The 24636-nt window shown below is 35.0% G+C and overlaps 2 protein-coding genes across 3 annotated transcripts; one reads left to right on the top strand and one right to left on the bottom strand.

Annotated features, from left to right (window-relative positions):
• Positions 1 to 7163: 7163 nt before the first annotated feature.
• LOC105271599 (probable G-protein coupled receptor B0563.6) lies at positions 7164 to 15716 on the top strand. Its single transcript, XM_011313242.1, has 5 exons — positions 7164 to 7279; positions 11003 to 11613; positions 13732 to 13843; positions 14362 to 14546; positions 15213 to 15716. Exons 2-5 carry the CDS (start codon positions 11045 to 11047, stop codon positions 15601 to 15603), a joined length of 1257 nt encoding a protein of 418 aa, XP_011311544.1. The 5' UTR covers positions 7164 to 7279; positions 11003 to 11044; the 3' UTR covers positions 15604 to 15716.
• A 3252-nt stretch (positions 15717 to 18968) lies between these two features.
• On the bottom strand, positions 18969 to 24597 carry BBS4 (Bardet-Biedl syndrome 4). 2 transcript variants are annotated; one of them, XM_011313239.1, is made up of 10 exons: positions 24428 to 24597; positions 23348 to 23484; positions 23068 to 23180; positions 22900 to 22994; positions 22395 to 22557; positions 21687 to 21840; positions 21252 to 21374; positions 20173 to 20344; positions 19258 to 19451; positions 18969 to 19133 (listed from the first exon to the last, which is right to left on the bottom strand). In XM_011313239.1, exons 1-10 carry the CDS (start codon positions 24513 to 24515, stop codon positions 19041 to 19043), a joined length of 1332 nt encoding a protein of 443 aa, XP_011311541.1. In that variant the 5' UTR covers positions 24516 to 24597; the 3' UTR covers positions 18969 to 19040. The 2 variants fall into 2 exon arrangements, with proteins under 2 accessions (XP_011311541.1, XP_011311542.1); XM_011313240.1 differs by lacking the exon at positions 24428 to 24597 and adding an exon at positions 24319 to 24378.
• Between the last annotated feature and the right edge of the window lie 39 nt (positions 24598 to 24636).

Raw genomic sequence — 24636 nt, 5'->3', positions numbered from 1 at the left:
TGATTAACAAATCAGTCAAGCGATAAAGACTTCAACTCGATGCACCTTCCGGCTGAGTTTTCTCCGAATCCCAGGCAGATGTGAATTTTTTTGTAATCACCTTTTTTATTGAGCGAGTCAAGGGCTGTGAAAAAGGTGATGATAAAAATTTCGATATCTCTGTTAGATTTGCAGATATTTAAGGAAACGTTGATAATAAAAAATTGTTACTTCTGACTTTGAGAAATCGATGAAAAATCAATGAAAAATTAATAAAAATCATAGATTATTGTTCGATAAGCCCCTGAAAATAAATATAAACCCTGAAAATTAATATAAATAACAATATGCATATTTAAAATTCATTTGCTAAAATAAATAGAGCGATTCCTGATGGTCCGAATCTAATCTAGTGGATAAACCGATTTTCTGTCAGACTTAATGATTTCTTTAATAATCCAGGGATTACTCCAAAAAAAGATGGAATAATGTGGGAAAAAAAAAACGATAAAGGGTCGCTGTCAATCCGATTTTTCGACGTAAGCATCTCTTAATTAAATGGTCTCTATACGACGGAAAAGAAGGGAAAACGAGGGAAAACAGGGGAAAGACCCTAGAAGAGGATTTTCCTCGAGCTATACGACAGGTTTTCCTTCGTTAGAGGAATCCCATCTGCCGACTGCCTCTCAAATCCCCATAGTTCTCCCACATTAATGGGGAGTGGCCCAATTATCCCACAATTACTGCGCAAACACTTGCATGGTTTTATGTCAATAGCAATTTTCGTGTACGAGGTGATTCTCATTGGGTAACGAGTGAAATTCGGGGCTGCGGTATTCACCCAGAATTTTCCGGAGTCAAGCTCGAGTCGAAGTCGAAGGAAATAATCCATTAAAAATTACCTGACATATAAAAATATATAAAATAAAAATGTAATTGATCATTTAAAATATTTTTTTAGAGTAGATCATTATTGACAAATTATTATTGTAAATCAATATTTATTTTTTTCAATTATAATTGAATTTTTAATTAATATTTGATTCGAAATGGGAAGGCGCGAATAAAGAAAGGAATTTTATTAAGTCGTAAGTATTTCTTTGAAATGAGATAAAAAAATGGTTATTTCCATGAAATCCTCGACTGGCTGATGTATGGGTGGGAAAAATGTGAGTAGAAGATTTTTCAATGGCTCGAGGAAGTTGAAAATGTAATAACTGAAAGCTGCGCCAAAATGCTACCATAAAATGCGACCATTTTACTTTACCAAATAGTCTGGAATAGGTTCACTCGAGGCATTCAACGAGACTCAGTGCATACCTCTTCCTCCATCATGTTTTTATTGCCAGTGCATTTACCACTTATCAACTGAACCGCGGTAAATTGTTGGTCTTGCCAACATTTATCAATATCTACGCCAGTGGATTTTTATCAGAACCATTCGAGAAATTTTATATCATAAATTGAATATTTTTATTCAACTTCATCTCGATCAGGCATCGAGTTATCTGTAAATATGGGAACATCGGTAAACAGTCGTCTACGATTTTATTAAACCATCGACATCAGTGAGATATGGAAAATAAACCGAATGAATTTCTATTTGTTTATTAATATTTTTGCAACGGGAAAATAAATCGCAGAATTTTTCGTATCGAGAGCAAATTCAATTGAGAGACTTCAACTCGAATTAAATTAATAAATGGTAGAACTATGTATTATTATTTATTTATTAATGGGAATTTGTTGACTGGAAATTTTAATTGAAAATCAATAAGTATTGACTGTTGAAATTTTAATCAAAATAAAATTTTATAACTGGATAGCAGAAAAATTGAGTTCGGCATTCCGCCATTTTGTCGGCATTTCAAGATTAAAAATGGCGGAAAATTGCGATTGCTTGCGCACATCCGGGATCTACTAATTATTATTAAATCAATTAGAGAAATTTTTTGGTACGGATTTGAATTGTTTTTTATGACACAAAAAAAAATTATTTAAAATTCAATTTGGGTGATGAAAAAGTAATTGATAAATAATTGATGGAAGGAAGGTATAATTACAAGAGTCGGATTGGCAAGGGAAATTCAATCGACGAATTGTCCCGCAACATCAGTATGCAAATAATTACTGTAATGAGGCAATTCCCATGCAGAAATGTTCCTTCCGAACGTAGGAATTTTTAATTCAGTTTCGATGGAGGCAATCGATTCGATATAACCGGAAATTCCCTCGAGACATCGAAGTATTCAGCTATTTTCTTTCTTTCATTCCAATATTCCAAGCAATTGCAGATCAAAGCACTCGTCCATTTTATTCATTCAATATTTTTCAATTTGATGTGCATTCATCGCAACCTTTACAATTTTTTCCTATTTTCCAGTCTAAAATAATGGAATATAAATAAATATAATGCAGACGATAAAATAAAAAAAGAGAGAAATTCAAATAATGAGGATAGTGAGATTAATTGAATTATTATAATAATTAAAATGTTCCAGGAGATCAAGATCAATTCTGATGGGCGCCAATTAGTCGGATATTTAATGAACGAATTCAAATTGATTCCCATTACCCATCCCTTCCGCGATTGAAAAATTTCCATTAATCGCTCTTCAATAATTGCTAAGAACTAATGACCCTCTCAAAGTGGAGAAAATTTTAACGATCGATGCGCGTAATACAACGCTAACTCAAAGTCCGGACATTGATTCTTCCGGATGGTGAATTCGCCTGTTCCTGGAGGGAAACAAAGGAGAAATCACTGGAGGCACTGGAGCAGAACTCTCCAGCCCCACGTCTTTTTTTTTTCCATTATATTTTTTACAATATTCCCTGAGTTGTTTTGCCGATGCCTGGAAAATTCCACTCCCCTCCGTTTCAGAGTTGAAACAGTTGTAAAAATAGAGAAGCGTTGGAAAATGTAGGGAAAATGGAGGTAAATTTTCCGACGTTCATGGGAATTGATGCAGCCGAGGGTTTACGTGAGAGCTGAACTGCTGATGATAGGTGCCCCCGGATGACGGATAGCTCCAGCTTTTTACGCTAATTTATTTATTCATTTATTTATAACTTTTCTGTGTTTTCTATGATGACTGGAAATTTCACTTTCATGTCACCGATGTCCTGAAGACATCGAGAAGACCTGCATTCGCCCTTATCAACTTCCCCTGGGCCTTACCGAGACCTCCACACGACCTCCGCGACCTCGTGGGCCTTCCTCTGGGCCTGAGAGATGGTTATCGAATTTTATTATTTGGAACTCGGGGCCTTATCTCCATCTTAGGAGGTGAAAAATTAATATCAGTGGATAAAAATGAATAATTCCATGAGGAGTTCCACAATCTCGAATAAGACGCGGAATAACACAAAATGGCTATTCCAGGGGCGGACATCTCCATCACTTCCTGTTTTCACTTGACGGGGTCAGCATAATCCACGTCATCCAGAGGTATTTACACTATCAGTGAGCTTCACTACCAGCTGGGGACCCAGAAATAAAGATATCACAAGTTATCATGCAAATACCACGAAAATGGAGCCCAAGATGCTCCTCACTCAGGTCGTCTTGTGGGAAATTTATTCCCGTATATTAACGGTCCGCGTTTCATGCTAATGACGGTATGCAAAACTCGGATGATTCTCTTCACACGATAATCCAGTTTGCTCTCCATTTCTCAAGGACACGAGGGCAATAGAACGTAATGACATCTCACACTCATTTTTTTTCCTTTCCATTCTCTCGATTTTTCAATTAATTCTGTCAGACTAAAAAAATTCCTGATTCTCATTTTTTCGTTGTGTTAATTATAATAAATAATGAGTAATTATAAATTTCAAATGGTGTGTCGCACAGTAGCGCGAATTTTTTTAGACTCGCGAACCTATTTTTTTCAAACAATTCGTCAATTTGTTTATTTTACAATTCCAATGACGTTGAATGCCTCTGGGTAAATATCGAGTGACTCTCGACGGGGAAGTTGTTATTCTGCAATTACCAGAGGGTATGAGACCCCGATATAAGAGATTTAGTCGGAAATCCCCTGTCTGGAATCAATACTCCCGCGGGTGACGACGGAATCACGCGTCCTGAGAGTAAAAAGATCGTAATTGCTACTGGAATACCACTTAAATCGTATTAAACAACTGCGTCGACCGAGGAAAGGAGTACGTGAGGTGAATTGCCCTCGAGGATATTGACTCCACTCCCCGTGCACCAGGTCTCAAGTCCTTCTGGGAATTCATGATTTTGTAATCCCCAATTTCTCTCCAAAAAAGTGACTTTTGTCAACACCCTATTACGTCAAGAATAAATAAATAATAATTATTAATTTCTGCATTTAATTTAATCCATAAATAATTGAATCCGCCAATTAGACACTCGCGGCAATCTGAAAAAATGGCATTGCTCATTTTATTTGATAAATAATTTATTTTTATTCACGTAATTAAATGAAATAAATGAAATATTGAATTATGATATTTTAATTGAAATTCTATCAATGTGAAAATACCAATTATCAATGATATATTGATTCGTTAATTAATTACTATTTTTCCCATTGATTTATTTCTATTTTTTCCACCCGTTCACTCAATAATTTTTTTTTTCAATCATAGAGTAATACAATCCGATATATTCGATTCAGTTTTCAATTTCGGAATATCTAAAAATATTCATGGAATTAATAAACTCCACACATGCCTCCCAGATTTAATAAAATCGGGGAAAAAAGTGGGAGAGGGTGAGCATTTTTTTCCGGGAAATTCAATATCTTTCGTGAGGAATGATAAATTCGGGGAGAATGACGGGAAGAAACAATATTCGGGATGATTGTACGTATCGATCTCAAAAATTCCTTTCCTCGGAAACCTGAGGAGGAATAATCCTTGTAATACCCAGGGGAAATGGTTACTGGTGGAGTTGTTATAGTGGTCAGAGAGCTCTCCCAAGTGTTAAATATCCCAGGAGATATTGTCTGAACCCATTTGTATTTGCAAATCCAATGCATACAGAGTCTCTGGTTTCGGGTTTTTATTCGATCTCAATATCAGTAAAATGAATGAAGATATCATTTTCATTAACCGATTTCAATAATATCTTGATATAAAATTAATTAGGAATAATGGAAATTATTTGTTGGATGGGAGTAGAAAAAAATGAACGAACGCGAAGGAAATTTTGTGCTGGAAATTCTCAGCTAAATGACGGAAAATTCTCGAAGATGACTTAAAAAATTGTTCACTTTTTGCGATAAATAATTTTATTTGTTTAAATTATTATGGTTGAATTATTAATAAAATTGTTTAAGGTAATTGAGCGTTGGAATTTGCCCTCCATTCCTTCATCGAGAAGCATCTGGAAAAATGATGTGCAAGAAGGGCCGACGATATTAAAAACTTCATCACTTGATTTTGAAAAAAAAAAATAACATCACTATCTGGTAAAAAGATTATCTCTCACTTTCACTGTCGACACTCTTCATCTATCACCCGGGACATGTGCAGAGTTGATTACCCTGCGCTGAGAATATGCCCCGAATTTTCTCGGAAATTTTCACTATCGGGAAATTTGATGAATTTTTTGTTTTTTTAATTCAAATTTTTCAAAAATTTAAATCAGTCGATTAAATAATTAAATTGATGAACCAGTGGAGAATATTTCCGAAAATCGACGGCAATCAACGGAATTTCTCGGAAAATTCAACGGAAAATCTCCCCTGTATTTTCCTGGTGGACTAATCCTCATCCCCGGGAATTCTAATTCTGTCTAAGATATTTACCCGAAAATCCTCTTGATCCCCCAGTTCAGTCAGAGAATCAGAACGGAGAGAAAATTCTTGGATAATTACTGGGAAAAACGAAATAATTTTCCTCGAAATCCGGGGAAAAGCGCGCGATTGTTCCGGAATTTTTTCTCGAAATATTTATCACAGCGGATGGAAAAATGTGAAATTGATTGAATATTGGTTTAAACAACGAATTTTCACCAACGGAAAATTCCGCAATTCGATTTATCGAGGCCTAATGGAGTCTCCCCTGAAAATAGTCTGGAACAATTTTCTCGCGTTAAAGCCGGCGCCGGAAAATCCATTAAAACAATAAAAAAATGTTGACATTATTTATCAATATTTTCCCTAAAACATGAGTGACAATTAATGAATAATTAATATCTGTACCACCAGTAAATTTCATTGCCTAAAATAATAAATAAAAATTATGGACTAATAAAATCGGTGAAAAATGGAGTTTCACAGAGAATAAATTTACTAGCTAGTGATAATGTATCTTTGAAATATAAAATGGCGAATTTCGCAGTGGAAAGAAAAGAAATGGAGGAATCGGAAACCAATGGACCCCGGGGGTGCATTGTAATCCACTGGTAGAATACTAAAATAACCGAAATATCTGGAGTAATCGAACTAGCTTGAGGGCAATAACAAGTACAACATATACATTTGACGATAAACCCAGTCACTTTAATTCTTCCTGCTGTCCGGTTTTCGTACGTTTTATCGGAAAATATTTCGCATAAAGTGGAAATGAAGGGGAACTGATAGTTAATCACATTTTAGGGGAAAGAAATTTTTATTTGCTGGACAGCAGTTGATATTGCCGTTCAGAGTCATCAACTCCGGGATATGTCATGTCCTGGACATGTGAGAACCACTAGTATTTCATAAAACCATTTATCGAACTCTTTAAATCCGTTTATTCTCTTTTATGTCATCTTTATTTGCTCGACTCGAGGTACTTTTATTGTTGTAAATCAGAATTTTTTATTTATGTCGCTGAATAATATTTTTTCTGCCGGATATTTGTGGAGAGCTTGAGAAAACAGAGAGGAAAATGCTCCCTATGAATTTTCATAATTTTCCATGAAATTGAAAATTGTAAACATGATTTTCTAAAAAAAAATTTGAATAAAAAAATTCTTTCTCATTTCCCCGGAATTTTCCACGTCAAGTGCAATTGAGAAAATTTATTTTTCCAAGAGTTTTTACGACGAAAGCTCTAAAAAAATGGCGTGAAAAAATATTCTGGTGAATAATTGAATTCACTCTTTGGCGTGATATTTCATCAGGAGCTGTCGGGACTCCGCGCAGGTTTCTGATGTGGTGGGGTGGGTTATCACCACCAGTCGCGAGGAACTGCGAGGAAATTGTTGGTCAGTTGCACCGGGTCGTCGTGCGATGATCGAACTTCTCCGGGGTGTGAATGTCGAGTGATAAATCCGTGATAACCTGTTGAGTGCACATAAATTACCCCATCCCAGGAGCTATGGACTTCCTCCCAGAGGGTAAACATTCCATAATAATTAATAAAAATTAATTTTTTTTTCAAATTATTCATCGAAATATTAAAAAATTTTTGAGAGTGACTGAGAGGAATTACAATAAAAAAATTACGGATTTTTTCCCGTAATTTATGAAATTTCGAGGCGAAAAGTGCGTAAAGAGAAATATTCAACGGAATTTATTTTTTATTGTTATTATTGACTGTTAATAAATAATTATATTCATTCTTTTTGTCCCCATTATCGAATTTTTCACTGGGAAATCCCTGGAAAATTTTTTAAGTGATATTTTAATTAATTGGGGAATTGATGGCTTCGCGTTCTTGAAAATTATAGAATTTTATTGTCTTTGTAAATGTTATTGTTATTATTTTTTTATTTTTCCTGTTAATCCCGGAATTTCTGGAGACTTTCAAAGAATTATGGACAAACAGATAAAAAATGATTATTCACTGAAGATTCATCTTTGAACAAAATGAAAATTTGTTTAATTAATTTAATAAGAGAAAAGGAAATTTTCAGAAGCGAAAATTAAACATTTGTTTAAATTCCAGAGCAGATGAAAATGTTCCACGGAAAATGTATGTCTCCAAAATGGAAAAAAAAATTCATTAACATCCGGAAAATGGGATAGGAGAATTAAAATGAAGATTCCATGCAAATTCGGTATTTACTTTGCCCGAATGTATTTACTCGAGGAAACCATTTTCTAAAAAAACCACATAACCGTCTATCCGAGGTCTAAATCACCTGAATAATTACGAGGATGAATTACGATTCGAACCGCAAAAGTGCGGGTGAACTTTAAGTTTTCTCCAGTAATTTTTACGGGATAATAAACAATAACAACCGGTGATTCCCGCCTGAAGAAGAGAATTAATACTTCAGTCGAGAGTACAAAAATAAAGATTCACCTAAAATTACTAATTACCCCCAATTTTATTAATTAAAATTAATATCCGCATTACGGCGGGGTAATTATCTCCCGCGATCTTCATCCACGAAAAAATGATTTTCCAAAAACATTCAATTGCATGAATAATAATTTTTTAATTAAAATATAAATTCAAAAATTATTACTTGAATTATTTGAAAAAAATTTGTAATTAAAAAGTAAAAAAAATTTATTGATTAATGTAAAAATGATATTTTTGGGGGATAATTACAGAGAAAAATCGAGAATGAAAGAAATCCATTACCGGGGGGAAAATGGTAAATTTTTTTTTTGTTTTCCAAGTGTACGTGATGATGCACGCCATCGGAGAATTATTTCGTCGACGAATTCGATGGATTTCCAGTCATATTTTTTGAACTCCGATTCCATCTTCATCGTCTGAAATATCATTCGGGTATCGGTAATTTACGGGCTGCAATTGCGGTAATTTCCGGCTAGTGATGCGACACGTACGGCGTGCATGTGCGTTTATTGCTTCAATTATTTATCTTGCAACGCAAATTCTCTCGATTGAATTAAACTCAATCGTCGGTTATTCCATTATTTCATTAATTATCATGGTCTTGCCACTTGTTAGTAATTCATAACTATGTAAATCGAGTGAATGGATTGATTAGAATGATTGATTATTATTTTCGTTTCGATTTTTCAAACGTTACACGTCATTTTGAAAATTTCATTGGTGGAGAAATTTTTCGGACAATCTCTAATACATTCATGATGCATGCATTCTAGATCCCCGAATTTCAATTAATTAGACACCCGGTCCACCCGGACATGCAATTTACTTCTCCAATTTCCAATTGAATTTTCCAATTAGTTGTCAATCAACAGCTGATTGATGCCCGGACAAAAAATACACAAAAGCGAATTTTCAACCGTCATTTTCATACATAAATATACGTTTTAGGAGAAAATGTGAAAAAAGATTATCTTTTGGAAATTTCATTGCCTACAAAAAAGTCTAGCAATATTTTTCTATAAAAATATTCGGTCCAGAATTATCCACAGAAAACTGAGTTCTGACTAAACCTCAGAGCGCTTGCCTTCAATCGTTATTTCCCGGGACGAGAGCACATTGAAGGGGAAAAAGTGAAAAAACATTTTCCCTTCAAAATCACGTCCTCTACAAAAAAGTTTTTTATCTTTTTTTTGATAAAACCCCACGTTAGGGAGATATCCCGAAAAAACGAAAGTACTTGCTCTTCAGTGAATTGAAATTTCATCGGTAATCGTTTTTTAACGAAATAATTAATCGGAGTGCTCTGTAATTTCATCGAGAAAGGGTGAATTTTTTTGGAGAATGCCTTCAGAGGGATCTCATTAACCAGATAAATCCGCAATTAGTCAGACATGTGTGGGTAATTGAAAATAAACATGAGATCCATGAATAGAGTAAACGCTAACAAGCCGTTTGTGGATATTAAACCATCAATGAATGCGTAATTACTCACTTTGATTTTCTGGATTAAAGGGGAAAATTCTACAAACGTATTAATTCTCATATATAGATATGAGATTTGATTGCGCACCTGCCATCCTGAACTGTCAACCCTTCAGGAGACAAACTAGATTAGTATTCGAATCTTGTTCCAGAGATTTTCCGTGATTTCGTCCTTTTCCGACGATTCATTCGATTACTCCGGACAATTCCACCGATTTCTCCAGTCTCCCCCCTCTTTTTATCGTCGAGAAATGGAAAAACATTCCCCGAACTTCGGTCAGAGAGAATTCGATTTATTTCCCATTTAATTCCATTTTTAATTCCCAGAAAATTGAGGGCTTTCATTCCTGCGAATTTCACTGCACAATTTTTTTATCGCTGATAAAAATAAAAAGTTGTGCAGGAATTCATAAGAAAAATACTGAATATTCCATTTTCCTATGTCTTCATCATTTTGAGGCCAAAAAATTCACCAGAATTCTGCAAAAAAAAATTGTAATCCGATTCAATCCAGATTTCAATTTTTCCGCTTGCCTAAAAAAATTCCAACCAATTATTCATCAATTCCCCGAATTCTCCATTCAATAAATTACCACCCACTCGTTTACGACAATAATAATTGCGAATAAACGATCTCAGGAATAAATCTTCAATCGAAAATAAACGTTTGAGGTGATGATGACGTATTTAACAGCTGGCGCAAGAAAACGTTTTGTTTCGGCGATAATTTTCTTCCCTTGTACTTCATTTAATCAATTGAAATTCATAGTAAATATTGTGTAACCGTTACCTGAGCTGTCAGATGCAGATTGCAGTGTCAGAATCACTGATACCATTGAGTTTAATGTAATTAGAAACCCCAGTACCGAGGGAAAGTACTAGACTGTAAATATACTGAGAAATCCAGAGAAGCGAAATGTTGAGAAAAATTATTATCAAAATATTCCCATATAAAACATTAAAAAATATTATACATTAATATTTTTACTGATCTCCATATTTACATGGCAATATAAATATTTACATAAATTTTTTTCTGACGATTTAATTAAGTTAATATAAATATTTTAATGTAGATATTTTTAATATACATGAGAATTATTTTAATTTTCGTGACGTTGGGATTGTTTTTCGAATATATCCATCCACCCGTAATCTGCGAATAAATAAAAATCTCGAAAACCATCGACAAAAACATCATAATCCTTTTTTGTAGCCAACAAAATTCCCCACAAAAAAGTGCTCATTAAATTTCCTCCAAAAATCAATATTTCTCGATTTATTCGGGTTTATGTAATGGTCATTGAAATATCGAAAATTTCCGCAGCTCTCCGACGCCTTGCCGACGTATCCTGGAGTTCTTGAGAGGATGCTCTTCCCCGAAGGTACTTTAAGAAATGACTCACTGAATGCTTCATCCCTTCTGGAAGTCGACTACCTGCGAAGCAACACCGCGATGCATCACCTGAAGAACTACACCCACATCCTGGACAGCTTCAACATCACCGAGGAGGACCTCGATTACATGAACAATTACAGTGCCAATACAATAAATACGTACCAAACGGTGTGCTACTGCAGTGGTTACATTCGCCAATTGGCACTCTCGTACAGAATTTATCATGGATACGTTGCCCTGGTGGTTTGCTTATTCGGAACAGTCGCCAACATCCTCAACATCGTGGTCCTCACTCGAAAGGACATGGCGATGGCACCCATCAACCGAATACTCACTGGTCTCGCTACTGCTGACATGCTCGTCATGGTCGAATACATTCCTTTTGCCGTTTACGAGTACCTCCTTCTACCCGAGCACCAGAGATTTCCGTACTATGGAGCTGTATTTGTATTATTTCACATGCATTTTGCTCAATTGCTTCACACTATCAGCATTGCACTCACCTTATCACTGGCACTCTGGAGGTACATCGCCATCAGGTCAGTCACGTCTTTCACTGAGATAATCCATTTTTTTTTTCCATTTCCTATGGTTGAAACGAATTGAATAGTCGAAATAATTTGAATAATAATTTAATATTATTACAATATTCGAAAAATACTTGCGTTCTTCTCGCACTGAAAAATTATTTTTAGTCATTGATTTTATTATTAAGTTCTTCAAGGTAAATATCAATTTTTAGCTGTTTACGGGGTGACAATCAAGTACAGGGGACATTAATTTATTCCGCAGCAGGAACTTTTGGTGAAAGGCAGCAGGAAACCTTCAAGCTTGTAATTACTTGAAGGAAGTCCTTAAATCCTGCAATTAGCTTCAAGTGATGAAAAAGTCTCGGGAAAAAAGGAGAATGAGAAAGATATGGATTCAAGTAATTTCCGTACGAGTCAAATGGATTTTACTCTCGATTGATGGAAAGATTCATTAATATTTTTTCTTCTCTTTTTTTGTCGCTTGAGTCTTGAGAAACTTTCAGTTCCTATAAATCTCCGGTGGTATTAGCTCTCGGAGCTTTCAGAATTCAGAATGAATTGTCGGAGCTTAACACCTGTTTCAGGGGAATCTCAGGGGAGCTTTCATTTTTTATGGAAATTTTTATCGATTTCGCCCCGGAATTTTTACACATTTTTTGGTCGTCGCTGGAAATTAGAACGTAATTAATTATTCAGTGTCGCGGGTTCTATTTATCAGAAACGTGACGACGGAAATAATACGAGGGAATTAGAGATAATTCATCTGTTGAAAAAAATTTGGGGCCAGGGGTTGTAATTTTTTTTAATTTTGAACTCCTGATTTTGAGCTTTGAGATAAAAAATCCTAAAAATAATTTTTTATTGTTATTTATTACGTTATTTATTGTTGAGTCATCCCCTTTTCGCATTTTACAACGGAATTTATTTTTTATCGAACTGAAATTTACAGATAATTACAGAAATTCCTCATCCGATTTTTTCTGAAAAAAAAAAGAAAAATAATATTTCATGCGGGGGAGTTTTACACTGATTACGAGAGAAAAACAGACACTTCCGGATTTATGGGGTGTAAAAGGGGCTGCACAGCTGATATGAAAACAAAACAGTAAAAAAGTTCGATTCACTGCGCGCATTTTTACCGCAAATCGTGAACGAGTCACTCATAAATAAATCAAGTGATCAGAAATGACGAGAATTTTCCGCAATTGCCAGAATAATTCACAATTACTAATCCATTAATAATAAATTATGAATAAATAAAAATTGTGAAATGATAAACTACAAGTGATTTTTTTTGGACGCCAGTCTTTCCTCGATATCTCAAAATTGACATGACATACCGATTTTTTCATAGATACCTTTTTTCCAGATCTCATTAATTTCTATAAAAAATGTTTCTATAAAAAAATCGCTAGCTCTCTTCAATTCTGAGATATCGGGGAAAATTGTGCGCGAGAAAAAATGCACTTACTCCAGTTCATCATTTCGTTACTGAATTGGAGATTGGGTGCATCGTATTGAGTTCCAGGAATGAAAAGTCTCAAAAAGGTCTAGGATATGATGAAAATATTTCGTTTCTTTGGTGAGATGGCACCTAGTGTAACGAGGTGTACTATTAAAATATCGTCTTACGTCGTTGAGTAACAAGAACTCGATAGCACTTTCAATCTATATTTCAAAGTGAAACAAGAATATCTGGGACGACAGGAGAAAATAGAGAGATGCTGTCAAAATTTTCTCCGGCACAATCGGAACAATGACAGCTCTCACCCGTGGATAAATGTCTGGAATTTTCTTCTTTCTAGTTTTATTTTTATTGTTGACTCAACTGCGACGAATTCCGACTGCATTTTTACGACAGAAAATAAAGTGTGAAAGCTTTTTAGAATATTTCCTCAATCCAATCGATTTTTTTTCGATTTTTCCGTTTTAAATTGTTCAAATTCCCAATAAATCAATTTGCATTAATTATCCATTACCAATTTTTAAATAATTTATTAGATTTCTCCTGATTTTTCCGATTTTTCCAATTCCTTGTAAATAAATTAAATCGAACTAGAAAATTATCGTGAGAATTTCAGAGATTTGAAAAAGTTTAAATATTTTTTTTTATAATATTCTCTCCAGATTTCCACAGCACAATCACGCCTGGTGCACAGCCTGGAGATGCAGACTGGCATTGTGGTGCAGTTTTATAATCCCAGGATTTGCCTGTGCCCCAAGTTTTCTCGTGTTTGAAGTGAGTAGAATTCAGTATCAAAGACGAGACAAGAGAGACCTTCCACTAGCGCGAATGGAGTCGTATTTTCTATTCATCCCCATAAAGTTATCAAAACTGCGATAATAATTCCATCCTTCAATTTCATTCCAAAATCCCCGCGAGCTATTTCCCCACCTTACACCTTCCATATTTAAATAAACAAAAAAAATAATTAAACATTCCTAATTAAACATTAATTAAAAAAAAATCAACTCGAGTTATTCTCTAATCTCTCATGATTTATTCATTATTATTCTAGTAATTTCTGGAAAAAATATTAAAATCCAACAAAATGGAATAAATAATGATTAATTGAGAAGAATAATTATTCCGAATACGCAATATCCAGCGGATTCCGGGTGATTAATTATGCAGAAGGTTCATCACTGATTACCCCACGAAAATCCGTGGGAGTAAAGGGGGAATCCCCTCAGAAGACCGCGGATTTCTTGAGTGTAATTAACCGAAATGAGAAAAGATGACGGTATTCTCCACAGATACACAAACAACCGGTTATTGAGGATGGCAAGGAGGAGATACTGTACTACGTGGATGCTGCGAGTTACTCAGGAAAGGGTGCCCTGTATCAGCTTAATTTCTGGGTATTAGCTGTTGTTGTCAAGCTTCTACCTTGTTTAGTACTCACTGTCATCAGCTGCTGGCTGATAAAAGCCCTCTACAAGTGAGTACTTTTATTTTTTTATCCCAATATTACCCATGACCCATCCACTGGAAATTCATTGATTCACTTAGAATTCGTCAATTAATTTTTAATCAATTAAAATCGTTGAGATTTTTCATTTTTCGTTTATTACATCCGAATATTTTAGTTCACCTGGATTATATTTATTTAAATAATGAGAATCGGTGGATTTCCTCTATTTATCTCGTTTCGTCTTGAATATCTACGGAGATCTATCGATCTCGCCTCGAACCCTTGGGTGATGAACCGCATCTACTAAGACTCCTCTCCAAAAGCTCAAACTTCCCCTGGGCCTTCTCCCTTCATGAATAATTTCTCACATAAATATCAATTCCATCTCCGAATTTAACCCGGAGTGAGAATGAATTTATTCAACGGGGGATTCCATCCCAGAAAGGATTGACTTATGACATAAAAAAAGATGAGCTCTCCCGAAATTTAATATCACGTACTGACACTTCAATTCACTTCCGAACAATCCGGAAAAATAATTCAGTTAAATATTGACTCCAACGGATTTCCCGAGGAATCCCGGGAATTTTCGGAAGGAAAAATCTTTCGATAAAAAATTCATGTTAAGGAATGAATTCCTCGAAGCGAATGTTTATTTATTTTAATGAATTTTTAATAAAATTCCTGTGGCAGAGCAAAAGGTCGTAAACAGGTGCTGCGTGGTTACAACACGTGTACCAGCGATGGTCCCACCAGGAGGCCATCAAAATCGGAGAGAAGAGCTGATCGCACCACTCGCATGCTAGTTGCCGTTCTCCTCCTGTTTCTCGTCACTGAAATACCCCAGGGTGTTCTCGGATTGCTATCCGGAATTCTTGGTGACTGTTTCTTTCGCAATTGTTATCACAACTTTGGGGAGATAATGGATATACTGGCGCTTCTCAATGGCGCCATTAATTTTATCCTGTACTGCTCAATGTCTAGGCAATTTCGGATGACATTTGGTCAGCTGTTCAAGCCCAGGATAATGAACAAGTGGCAACCAGCCAATAATCATACTGAGGTACAGAGTACTTACGTATGATGCAAACGCAGGGTCTTCACGACTACGAAAGTATGAAATCGTTGGCTTCATTAATTATCCTTTAATTACATAATCCTTTAATCCTTTAATTAATACATCTTTTAATTTAATTAATTATCCTTTAATTTAATTAATTATCCTTTAATTAATACATCTCTCTTCCCAGAATATATTTTTCATGATAATTCTTTCAAAAAATGTCAATCGATTAATAATAATAATAATGATAATAATTTTTATCCATTTTTATCTGGTTTTTTTATTTTTCATAGCGAAACCGAAAAAAAAAGAATTTTCATTCAAAATTATTATTATTGATATTGTTGTTATTATTATGTTTCAGGGATTTTTGGAAAATATTTTTTCAATTTTCAATTTTTTCAATTTTATGCACCTCTGAATATCAAATTCATACCAAGCCGAAATATTATGTCATGGCAACGAATTAATTGATTAATCCCCATTTTGCAATTCTATGCTGATCTGTTATAAATATATTCGTGGTGAATTTAATCGTTTTTTATACGTGCTATTGTAAATATTTTCTTGCGCCGCGCAGTTGAGATTTTGGGGGACGAAATATTTTTGATATTTGTTGTGATATTCGGGGGTTTTTATCAGTGGAAGCCAGCGACATGGGGTGGAAAAATTTTTCCCCTTTCGGGGATGAAAAATTCTGAGGGGATATAACATTTTTTAAAGCTCTGGGTTTTCGTAGTCGATGGAGATCCTGAGAATATTTTATTGTTGTCACAGGATTTCGGGGGAGTTTCACGTTTGGAAATTTTTGACTTTCTGAAATTCACTGGAAATAACGAATTGAGATCCTCGAAATTGTTTAAACAATTCGCATTCGGTTCTTTATGAAATTCTTTCCTGTGATTTTCCGCGGTTTTTCCAGATTTTTTTTCAAATTCCGAATAACGAATTTCGTCTGGATATTTAGGAATCATTAGAATTTATTGTAAGAAAAATTCTAGGGATTTCTCGAGACAAAAGTGGAGTCTCTCGTCATCAACAATTTAATAAATAAAACCTGTAAAAATGATAATGTACAGTATAAATCTCTAAAAAAAATATTAACCTAGTGATAAATTTGTACAAAGAAAAATGTGAATATTGTGATAAAATAATGAATACCCGACGAAAAATCACCCGGATTTTCCTCGAATGAGCCCAGGGGGAAGTCCAAGTGATTGGTGTGATCAAGAGATAATATAAAATTGTAGATCTCCGAAATTTAATAAAAACCATTAAAACCACTTGTCCATAAACATCAACCCTTATTCAACCCACCACCCACTCGTATCCTCCCAGTTTCCAGCTATTCCTGGATATCCGATTCTTCAACTTCTGCACGCACCAACAAATCCTTCTGAGAGGATCACGAGAATGGAATCGCACGAGGATGGAATACACAAACCAGTCAGGAGGTGGTGTACAACCATTTGTCTGGGTTACTGGAGCATTACAACTTGGAACTCACCGAGGGGTGTTGCTTCCTGGAGATGAAAGTAATCGGTTGAGAATGTGAAGATGAATCATGTGATATGGATGTCTCGGGGAAGGCTTACGTCCACTTCCTTCATCGGCTTTGATCAATCCTTTGATTTCCAATCGGTTTTTCTCATGACAGCGAAAAAAATTTGGAATTCTGTAAAATCTCTGGTGAAAAATTTCTTATTTACAGAATAATCCACTGATTTTTATTTTTCTGTATTGTCATTATTATTAATAATAATAATATTGTGATGATAATAATTTTTAATAACAATTATTTCGGGAAAAATAGAGAAAAATGAAAATCGATGATTATTTAAAGAAGAACTTACCAGAAATTTTCTCGACGATTAATTAATTTTAAAAATCAGATTTTCCTCATTAACAATTTCTATCAGTAATTTATGTGATATTTATAATGAGACACGAAAGCCCTTTGATGTTGAATTCTCAGGGCTGTGGGTTTTTGATAGAATTTCTGGACAATTTTCCATAAAACGTAGTGGATTCTAGAATTAGAATTTATGCTTTAATGAGGTCAACTGCACGACAAATATTTTGATTGCAGTCTCTCAGAGATTTGGTATTCATGGAGTAATCTCTGGTGTTATTTAAATCTTTAAATGCATGAAATGAATAATGAGAGGAAAATGCACGAGGGGTTGGAAAAATTGGAGTTGATGGATTCGATGTGGCGCGAGCTGGAGAGTGGAAAAAATTGTTTTTTTTTTCAGATTATTGGATTCCGCGGAGGAAGTGTCTGCACACGTAAAACACTTAATGGACACTGACCGGAAGTGATTTTATTTTAATCCCAGCGAACATTTTTTGTCTCTTCTTTTTTTTTTAATTTTTCTCATCCGCTTGCGCAATGGAAACGATAAGATGTAAAAGTCACAAAAAGTTAATTTCGGTAATGAGGTTTTTAGGAAATATCTCGGAATATGATAGAAATACCGCCATTTTGTATGGAACTTTTTTTCGAGGAAATATCATCCTCCAGAGAAAAGGTCATATAAAAAATTGCACCATCTCATTCACGTACCGAGTAATTCCGCAAAAACGGTGGCCGAATCGACTCGCCATAATGCCACCGTGTGGAAAAGTGACTTTATTTCATTTCGACAATTGCTTCCCGTCGATTCCGTCTCTCCCCATTAGTTTCTCATCCGTGGCATCCAGAATAGACGTTTCCTCTCAATTAGATCAGAGACTCAAATCGAAAAAGTGTACATCAAGTCAAGAGGAGGGAAAATAGAATTGTGGAAAATCCTTTCAACCGCCGGGTGAATTGAGTGAACGAATACAAAAAAAACATCATCCAGAGAATAGAAAAATTGCGGTGGAAAGCTGAAGAGAAGAATGTAGAAATATCCAGGAAAATGAGAGAACGTGATGTGCGTTTGGTCCAGATGTGGTTGCACCTGGAGCTCTTAGTAGTAAAACTGCGTATCGGTATTGCTTTTGCGTGACATCAATTCGAGGAGTTGAATTTTCCACCAAAAAGCAATCGATAGAGATACTTCTTCCTGGGGCAATTCGATACTCATCAACTACCCCAAGGTGTAATTAATTGGAGTTGATGAATATATTATCGAGACCATCGGGCTCTTGAGTAATTAAACAGCAATTAACCACTGATTATTCTGTTTTGATAATTAATTACTGTCCAAGGGGAAATCCAGCGAAAAATTGTAATCCATTTTATATTTCATTCCCTTGGGTTTACAAATATTTTTGAACAACAAGTATATTTTTATCAATTCATACAGTAATTTTACAGTTGCAGCTTCAATTATAATCATAAATTATCCATTAATTATTATTCAGGATTTATGTTGAATTCATAAAAAAAATCTCACCACTTGACTGTTGAATTAATTCTCGCGAGTCGTTAAAAATTCTGTAAATGAATAAATTGCAATAAAATTTCCCATTCAAACCTCGTCTTCATTAAGCAAACGTTTGTCTTCAGTTATCCTGGTGTTGGCCAGAAGTTTTCTCGACAAACTCCTGGCAGCTTCCACGATCTAAATAAGAAATGAGAGAAAGAAAGTGAATGGCTCTGTTAATCGTCCAGAGAATGAAACTTTTATTTCGGTTTCTTCTCTGTCTGTTGTGTTCATTCGTTTTTATGTGGATTTTTATATTTACCTGGGGCTCAACAGTTGTTACGGCGGCAATGTCCTTGAGGTCTGAGAGGATCTCGTTTGCCCGATCCTTTTTCCCTCGTTCCTCCAGGATAACCGCGTAATTGATGAGTGTCAGTGGATCCTGGGGTGTCAACGAATGGGCTTTGGACAGGGCCTTCTCCGATCCCTCCAAATCGTCGAGTTTTTTCAGGGCGACTTGCCATGTTCAGAAAATAAAACTTTTTTTATCATTTTTTTATAATTAAACAATTCCCCGTAAAATTTTTCTATTTAAAAAAATCCACGTCTCTGACTTCATCCACAATTTTCCATTTTTCCGGGATAATTTTATAATTAAATTATAATAATCTTATATTAAAACTAATTATGATATTATGATTGTAATTGTGTAATTGGAAATAATGAATATTAATGGTTCGCTGAAATTTGAAAATTCGAAATTGGAAAATTCGAAAATTCAAAAAAAAAATCGAGAAGGTATTCATGGGAATTGTAAAATTCGAAATTTTGGAAAAAGTATTAGGGAAACATAAAAATCGCGGAGGGTATTATGTTTAATGAATATTAACAATATTATGTAAAAAAAAATAGAAATAATATAGGAGCGCAAAACGACTTGGAAATATCGTCAGAATATTAAACTCCACAAGAAACTCTCACTTTACTTTTTCCATTCGCCTTAAATCCGTTATTCCAAACACGTAGATGTGTCGCCCGCTATGCAAAATATTAAATAAACAGAAAAATTCTGGTACAAGAGAATATTCCCACGAGAAATTATGCGCAGTCTTTCCTATTTACGATGCGAAATGCAAATTTTCAAGTTCAACCCAAAAATTTGGTTTAATCCGGGGTAAAATGTCAGTCTCGTAAATTTATAAATGCGTTATTTGGGGGAGGTGAATGGTATACTTACTTCCCAGGAGGAGGTAGGGTTGGGGATTTTTTGGAGCTGCTGTGACTGCAGAGCATAAGTAAATTGCTGCTGATGCTGGCTGGCCAGTGGTCAGGAGTACTCGTCCCAAATTGCATGCCGGAAGCAATGCCATTGGGTTCAAGTAATGAGCTCTCTTCAAACAGCTGATTGCCTGTAATTTTTCAAAGCAATTCATTCATTCCACATTTTTTTTCCAAATGGCAGAAAAAAGCGATTCCAGAATAATTGTGAAATTATTGAAATCACTTCTTGGGAAAATTAAATCCGATAAAATAATTCTCCCTTTCTTTTCCGACTGAATCGAAAGATGAAAAATTTTCATATCAAAGACTCCGAATTCTCATTTATCCCACAGATATTTCAATAAAAAGTGAAAATGCTATCCGCATTTTTCTTTCGAATAGTCGCGAAACCTCTGACAATTCTATTTTATATTCTCAGGATTTCTAGATATTCTTTAAGACACCATTGGAACCGTCAAGGTGGAGTGGAGTTTTCAGAGTATATTGCAACCACTTGGGAATATGGTGAGACACAACGTGAAACATCTCGTGCCTTCAGACAACTTTTATCATTAAAACTTAGGGCACAGACACTTTTTTCTTTTGTTCACCGGTGGGCGACTCGAGTCCATTTTTCCCCTTTTCCCTTTTTTCCTTCTCTAAAAAAAAAAAACACTTCCATTATTCCATTCAATTCGCCATTTATTCTCCACTACCAACGCAAATTCATTTTTTTATTAAACAAAGAAACAAACAAGTGTTGAAAATAATGCGAAGAGATTCTTTTTTTTTCGGAAATTTTTGCGTAATTGAGAAATTTCTGGGGATTAAAATTTATTAATGATTTTTAATTAGTGGAGAAGAGCGAATTGGTTTTTAATGTAAATAAGATAAATAGTTGTAAATCCAAGAACATATTTTTAGTTAAAAGTTTGTTTTCCGAATGAGTTCCTGAAGGTATCGGTGCGTATCGGATAAAAATCTCCGCCCGCCGTCTATTTGAGATTGGAAATTTCCCTGGGTTTCAGCCCCTGAATTATAAAGTTATAAACTTACAGCAACAACTTTCTGCTTTCCGTACAGACACATGCCGATATTATTCCACAAGTGGTAGGACTCGGGAAGCATCTGAGCAGCAATTTTGTACTTGGATAGTGCAACGTCGTACTCCTGGTGATTCTGGGGATGCAGGAAGTGGTGAATTAATTTTCCACGTGTATAATTATGACGGAGGTGATGCTCTAATTTAGTTTCACTCGGAAAACTTAAAGAAGTCCAAGTTTTCCGATATCGAGAATATCAACATAAATTATAACGTGAAAACACCACTTTCTACAAAATGATAAAAAATTTATAAACATTTCAGTCAATCTTATTCTTGGCATTGAAGTAGCTGCCATTTTCAGCTGCCAGGATCCCCAAAAAAATGTTAATTATTTCTTTCAATATATTCAATAATTCGGTTGCTGGGTAATTAAAAGTGAGGAGCACCTGGATGATGTACGCCATGGGAATAATTGCTCTGGTGCACATTGAGGAATGGGCCAGGACAGTTCCAAATTGTTGAAAGGCTTGCTGTATGTCTCCAGTGGCGAGGTACACGAGCCCCAGCTCAATTGCAGCATCCTCGCTCTCACAAGAATTCCTGCAAGTGAATTAATTCAACTCATCAATTTACTGCACCAGGGAGCAATGCCGGTCTTATCATACTTCGTGACTCTTGCACCCTCGCAAGTCGAACTTGTACGCCAATTACTCGGGGATTACTCACACAGCAACTTCATTTCAATTCAACTAGACACCTTGGCATTAAATATGCAATTATCCGACATGTGCATCGCACAACATCTTCTCCAATTACTCGGCTTCACTACAGAATTTTATTTGCTGTAAACTTCCCCTCGCACTTGAATTTTCATTGAGAACTCTCCAATAAAAAAAGCATCAAAATTGTTTATCACATACCCACAGCAATCAATAATTAAAAATATAAAAATACGCAAGTTTTTTTTGGATTTCGATATTTTGATTGAAGAAATTTGAAGGAAATTGAAGAAATTCAGATAAAAAATCGGAGGTCCAGACAGACTGGGATTTTATTAAAAAGTCTCTGGAGAAAATCGAGGGTTCTCTTCCATTCAATTAAATTCTCTTGAGTCCCATTGTTTCTTTTACGATTTTATGGGTAAGAATACTAACTTGAGTGCTGCTGAATAAACTGCAATCGCATCGTCGACTCGATTCTCTTCGACGTGAAGACGTCCCAACGACACATAGGGAATCTCGTTCTTCGTCAGTTCCGTCGACCTCTTGAACTCCCTCCTGGCGTCCTCCGATAAATTTAATTTCACGTAGCACTCGCCTGTAATTGAACAGTGATTAATTAATGGCGTTGAGCGTGCCTTTTTAATTAAATCCCATTTTTGTTACAATTATGGGAATCAATGGAGTGATCCTCCGGAATAAATCCACATTTCGCACTGAATCCATTATATCGGTGGATTTATTTTTAACAATTAATGAACCTACTCAAATAATTGTTATTCTGATTAAATAATCTCGTTATTGAAACAATTAAATTATCAAGTGACATGAAAGCGTGAATTTGAATTCCGGAGTTTTCGATTGAATTTTCCCACGATTTTTTGGACATGCATCCGAGAAATTGTTGTTGTTTTTAATATAATTGTTGATAAATTTTTACCCAGACTGTGATGAATCTCCCAATCGGGCGATGGGGACATTCTTCCGGCCTCTAGGTACGCGTCGACTGCTCTTTTGTGACTCCCCAGGAGAAATCTTCAATAAATAATTGCATGACTAGGTAATTTGTTTATATTGTTTCTCGCAGATTTTTATAGGAAGTACTCACAGGGATTTAGCTATTTGTTTAACGTTATTCACGTTTGTGGAATTAACATTGTAACAATTTTGAAAGCAATCGAGAGACACTTGAACTTTCCCCTCTCGTCGGAGAATTAATCCCTAAAAAATTCAATAAAATATAAACAATTCGAGTACTTCAAGTATTAATTGATAGAACAATTAATTGGATTTATTATATCCATGTAATGAATTGAAAAATAATTAAACAGTCATTTTAAGCGGTAATTCGAATAATTAATTTTTATTTTCTTTTATTTTTGCGGTACCTTTAAATAACTCGCGTACTCATTGTGTCCATGGGAGTTCATTAATTCCTGATCAATTAAAAATTTTGCTATTCTGTATTCATGACGCGTGTAATGACGATGGAGCAACCAATTTCGGCACTCGATGGCGGGAATATCTGGAAAATCGATTGATAAACAGAAAATTCGATTAAAACTCGGGTCGACTGATTTGTTGCTTTTTCATTCACTTTATGATTTCTCGACTTTGTTTTCGGGATGAAAACGATTCAATACATCTCTTTCAAACCCCCAATTCAATATTTTCCTCGACAAATAGAGTACAATGGGAAAATAAATAATAGCTCGGTGTTGAAAGCGGAAAAATGCATTTCATCGATAAAAATAACCGATAATTTCCAGAGAGTGTTTAGCCGTTCAGTTTCCATTCATATAAAATTATAGTTTTTCTGAAATTATTTTATATTTTTTTGAGTGGATTAGATAATTAAATTCCCCGAGAGTAATTCGATGAACGTGAATAAAAAACTGAAGGAAAATTGAACCTGAAATTGCGGTGGGAAAGGTAACACGTGTGGATGGTATTATGCGGCAATTTTTATTTGAAAAAAAAGTTTGATATGAATTTATGATAAAAACTCCGGGTTTTTCTATTTAAATATCTCATGCACGAAAGCTCCTGATAAACTTTGCAGCAAGAAACCCTCGATGACAATGATAAAATGAATAACGGGAGTTGCGATTGAGGAAAAACACTTCATGAGGAAAAATCTGTAACGAACTCACGAATTTATTCTCTCGTGGATATTTCCACTGGAGTCCGATAAAAAATTTTAATAAAACCTGAATCACTAGAACCCCCGAAGTCCTCATTCCATAAAACTATAAAATATATAATTAATAATTCAATACATTCACAAAATAATAAACATGTACGGTTATACATTAAAAAATATTATCAATTCACCCGAAAATTATTAAAAAATCAAAACCTGTTGTATATCCATTTATTATCTGGCATATTAACACTCATATACAATATATGTTTAATTAATTCATTGATGAGGGATTTTGATAAATTTTTAAATAAACTCTGCGAACCTTTTTTCGACTTGTCAACTGATCTGTCACTCCTTCGATTCGCCGAGTGTTGGGGCACTCCACCATTGCTCAGAGTATTATTCGCCATTTAACAGATGTATGAATACCTCTTGATACCTCCCCCCGTTAATTATCTCGACATGACTTGATGACAATGAGACCCTGTCAAGTTATTGTTGCTGGAGTGTGTTATCCTCATTGTTACCCTG

The sequence above is a fragment of the Fopius arisanus genome, unplaced genomic scaffold (genome assembly GCF_000806365.1).
Source record: "Fopius arisanus strain USDA-PBARC FA_bdor unplaced genomic scaffold, ASM80636v1 scaffold00113, whole genome shotgun sequence".
NCBI classification, from domain to species: domain Eukaryota; kingdom Metazoa; phylum Arthropoda; class Insecta; order Hymenoptera; family Braconidae; genus Fopius; species Fopius arisanus.
Note: the sequence above shows the minus strand (reverse complement) of the source record. Positions and strands in the feature narration are given on the sequence as shown.

Bases quoted from the DNA above. Each gene is read 5' to 3' on its own strand.
- LOC105271599 (XM_011313242.1), top strand. From the start codon at position 11,045: ATGCTCTTCCCCGAAGGTACTTTAAGAAATGACTCACTGAATGCTTCA. The intron at 11,614-13,731 runs GTCAGTCACGTC...TATTCTCTCCAG, and splicing joins TGGAGGTACATCGCCATCAG to ATTTCCACAGCACAATCACG. The intron at 13,844-14,361 runs GTGAGTAGAATT...TATTCTCCACAG, and splicing joins CAAGTTTTCTCGTGTTTGAA to ATACACAAACAACCGGTTAT.
- BBS4 (XM_011313239.1), bottom strand. From the start codon at position 24,515: ATGGCGAATAATACTCTGAGCAATGGTGGAGTGCCCCAACACTCGGCG. The intron at 22,558-22,899 runs GTAAAAATTTAT...GTTCAATTACAG, and splicing joins GGAGATTCATCACAGTCTGG to GCGAGTGCTACGTGAAATTA. The intron at 21,375-21,686 runs GTGCTCCTCACT...CTGCATCCCCAG, and splicing joins CCATGGCGTACATCATCCAG to AATCACCAGGAGTACGACGT.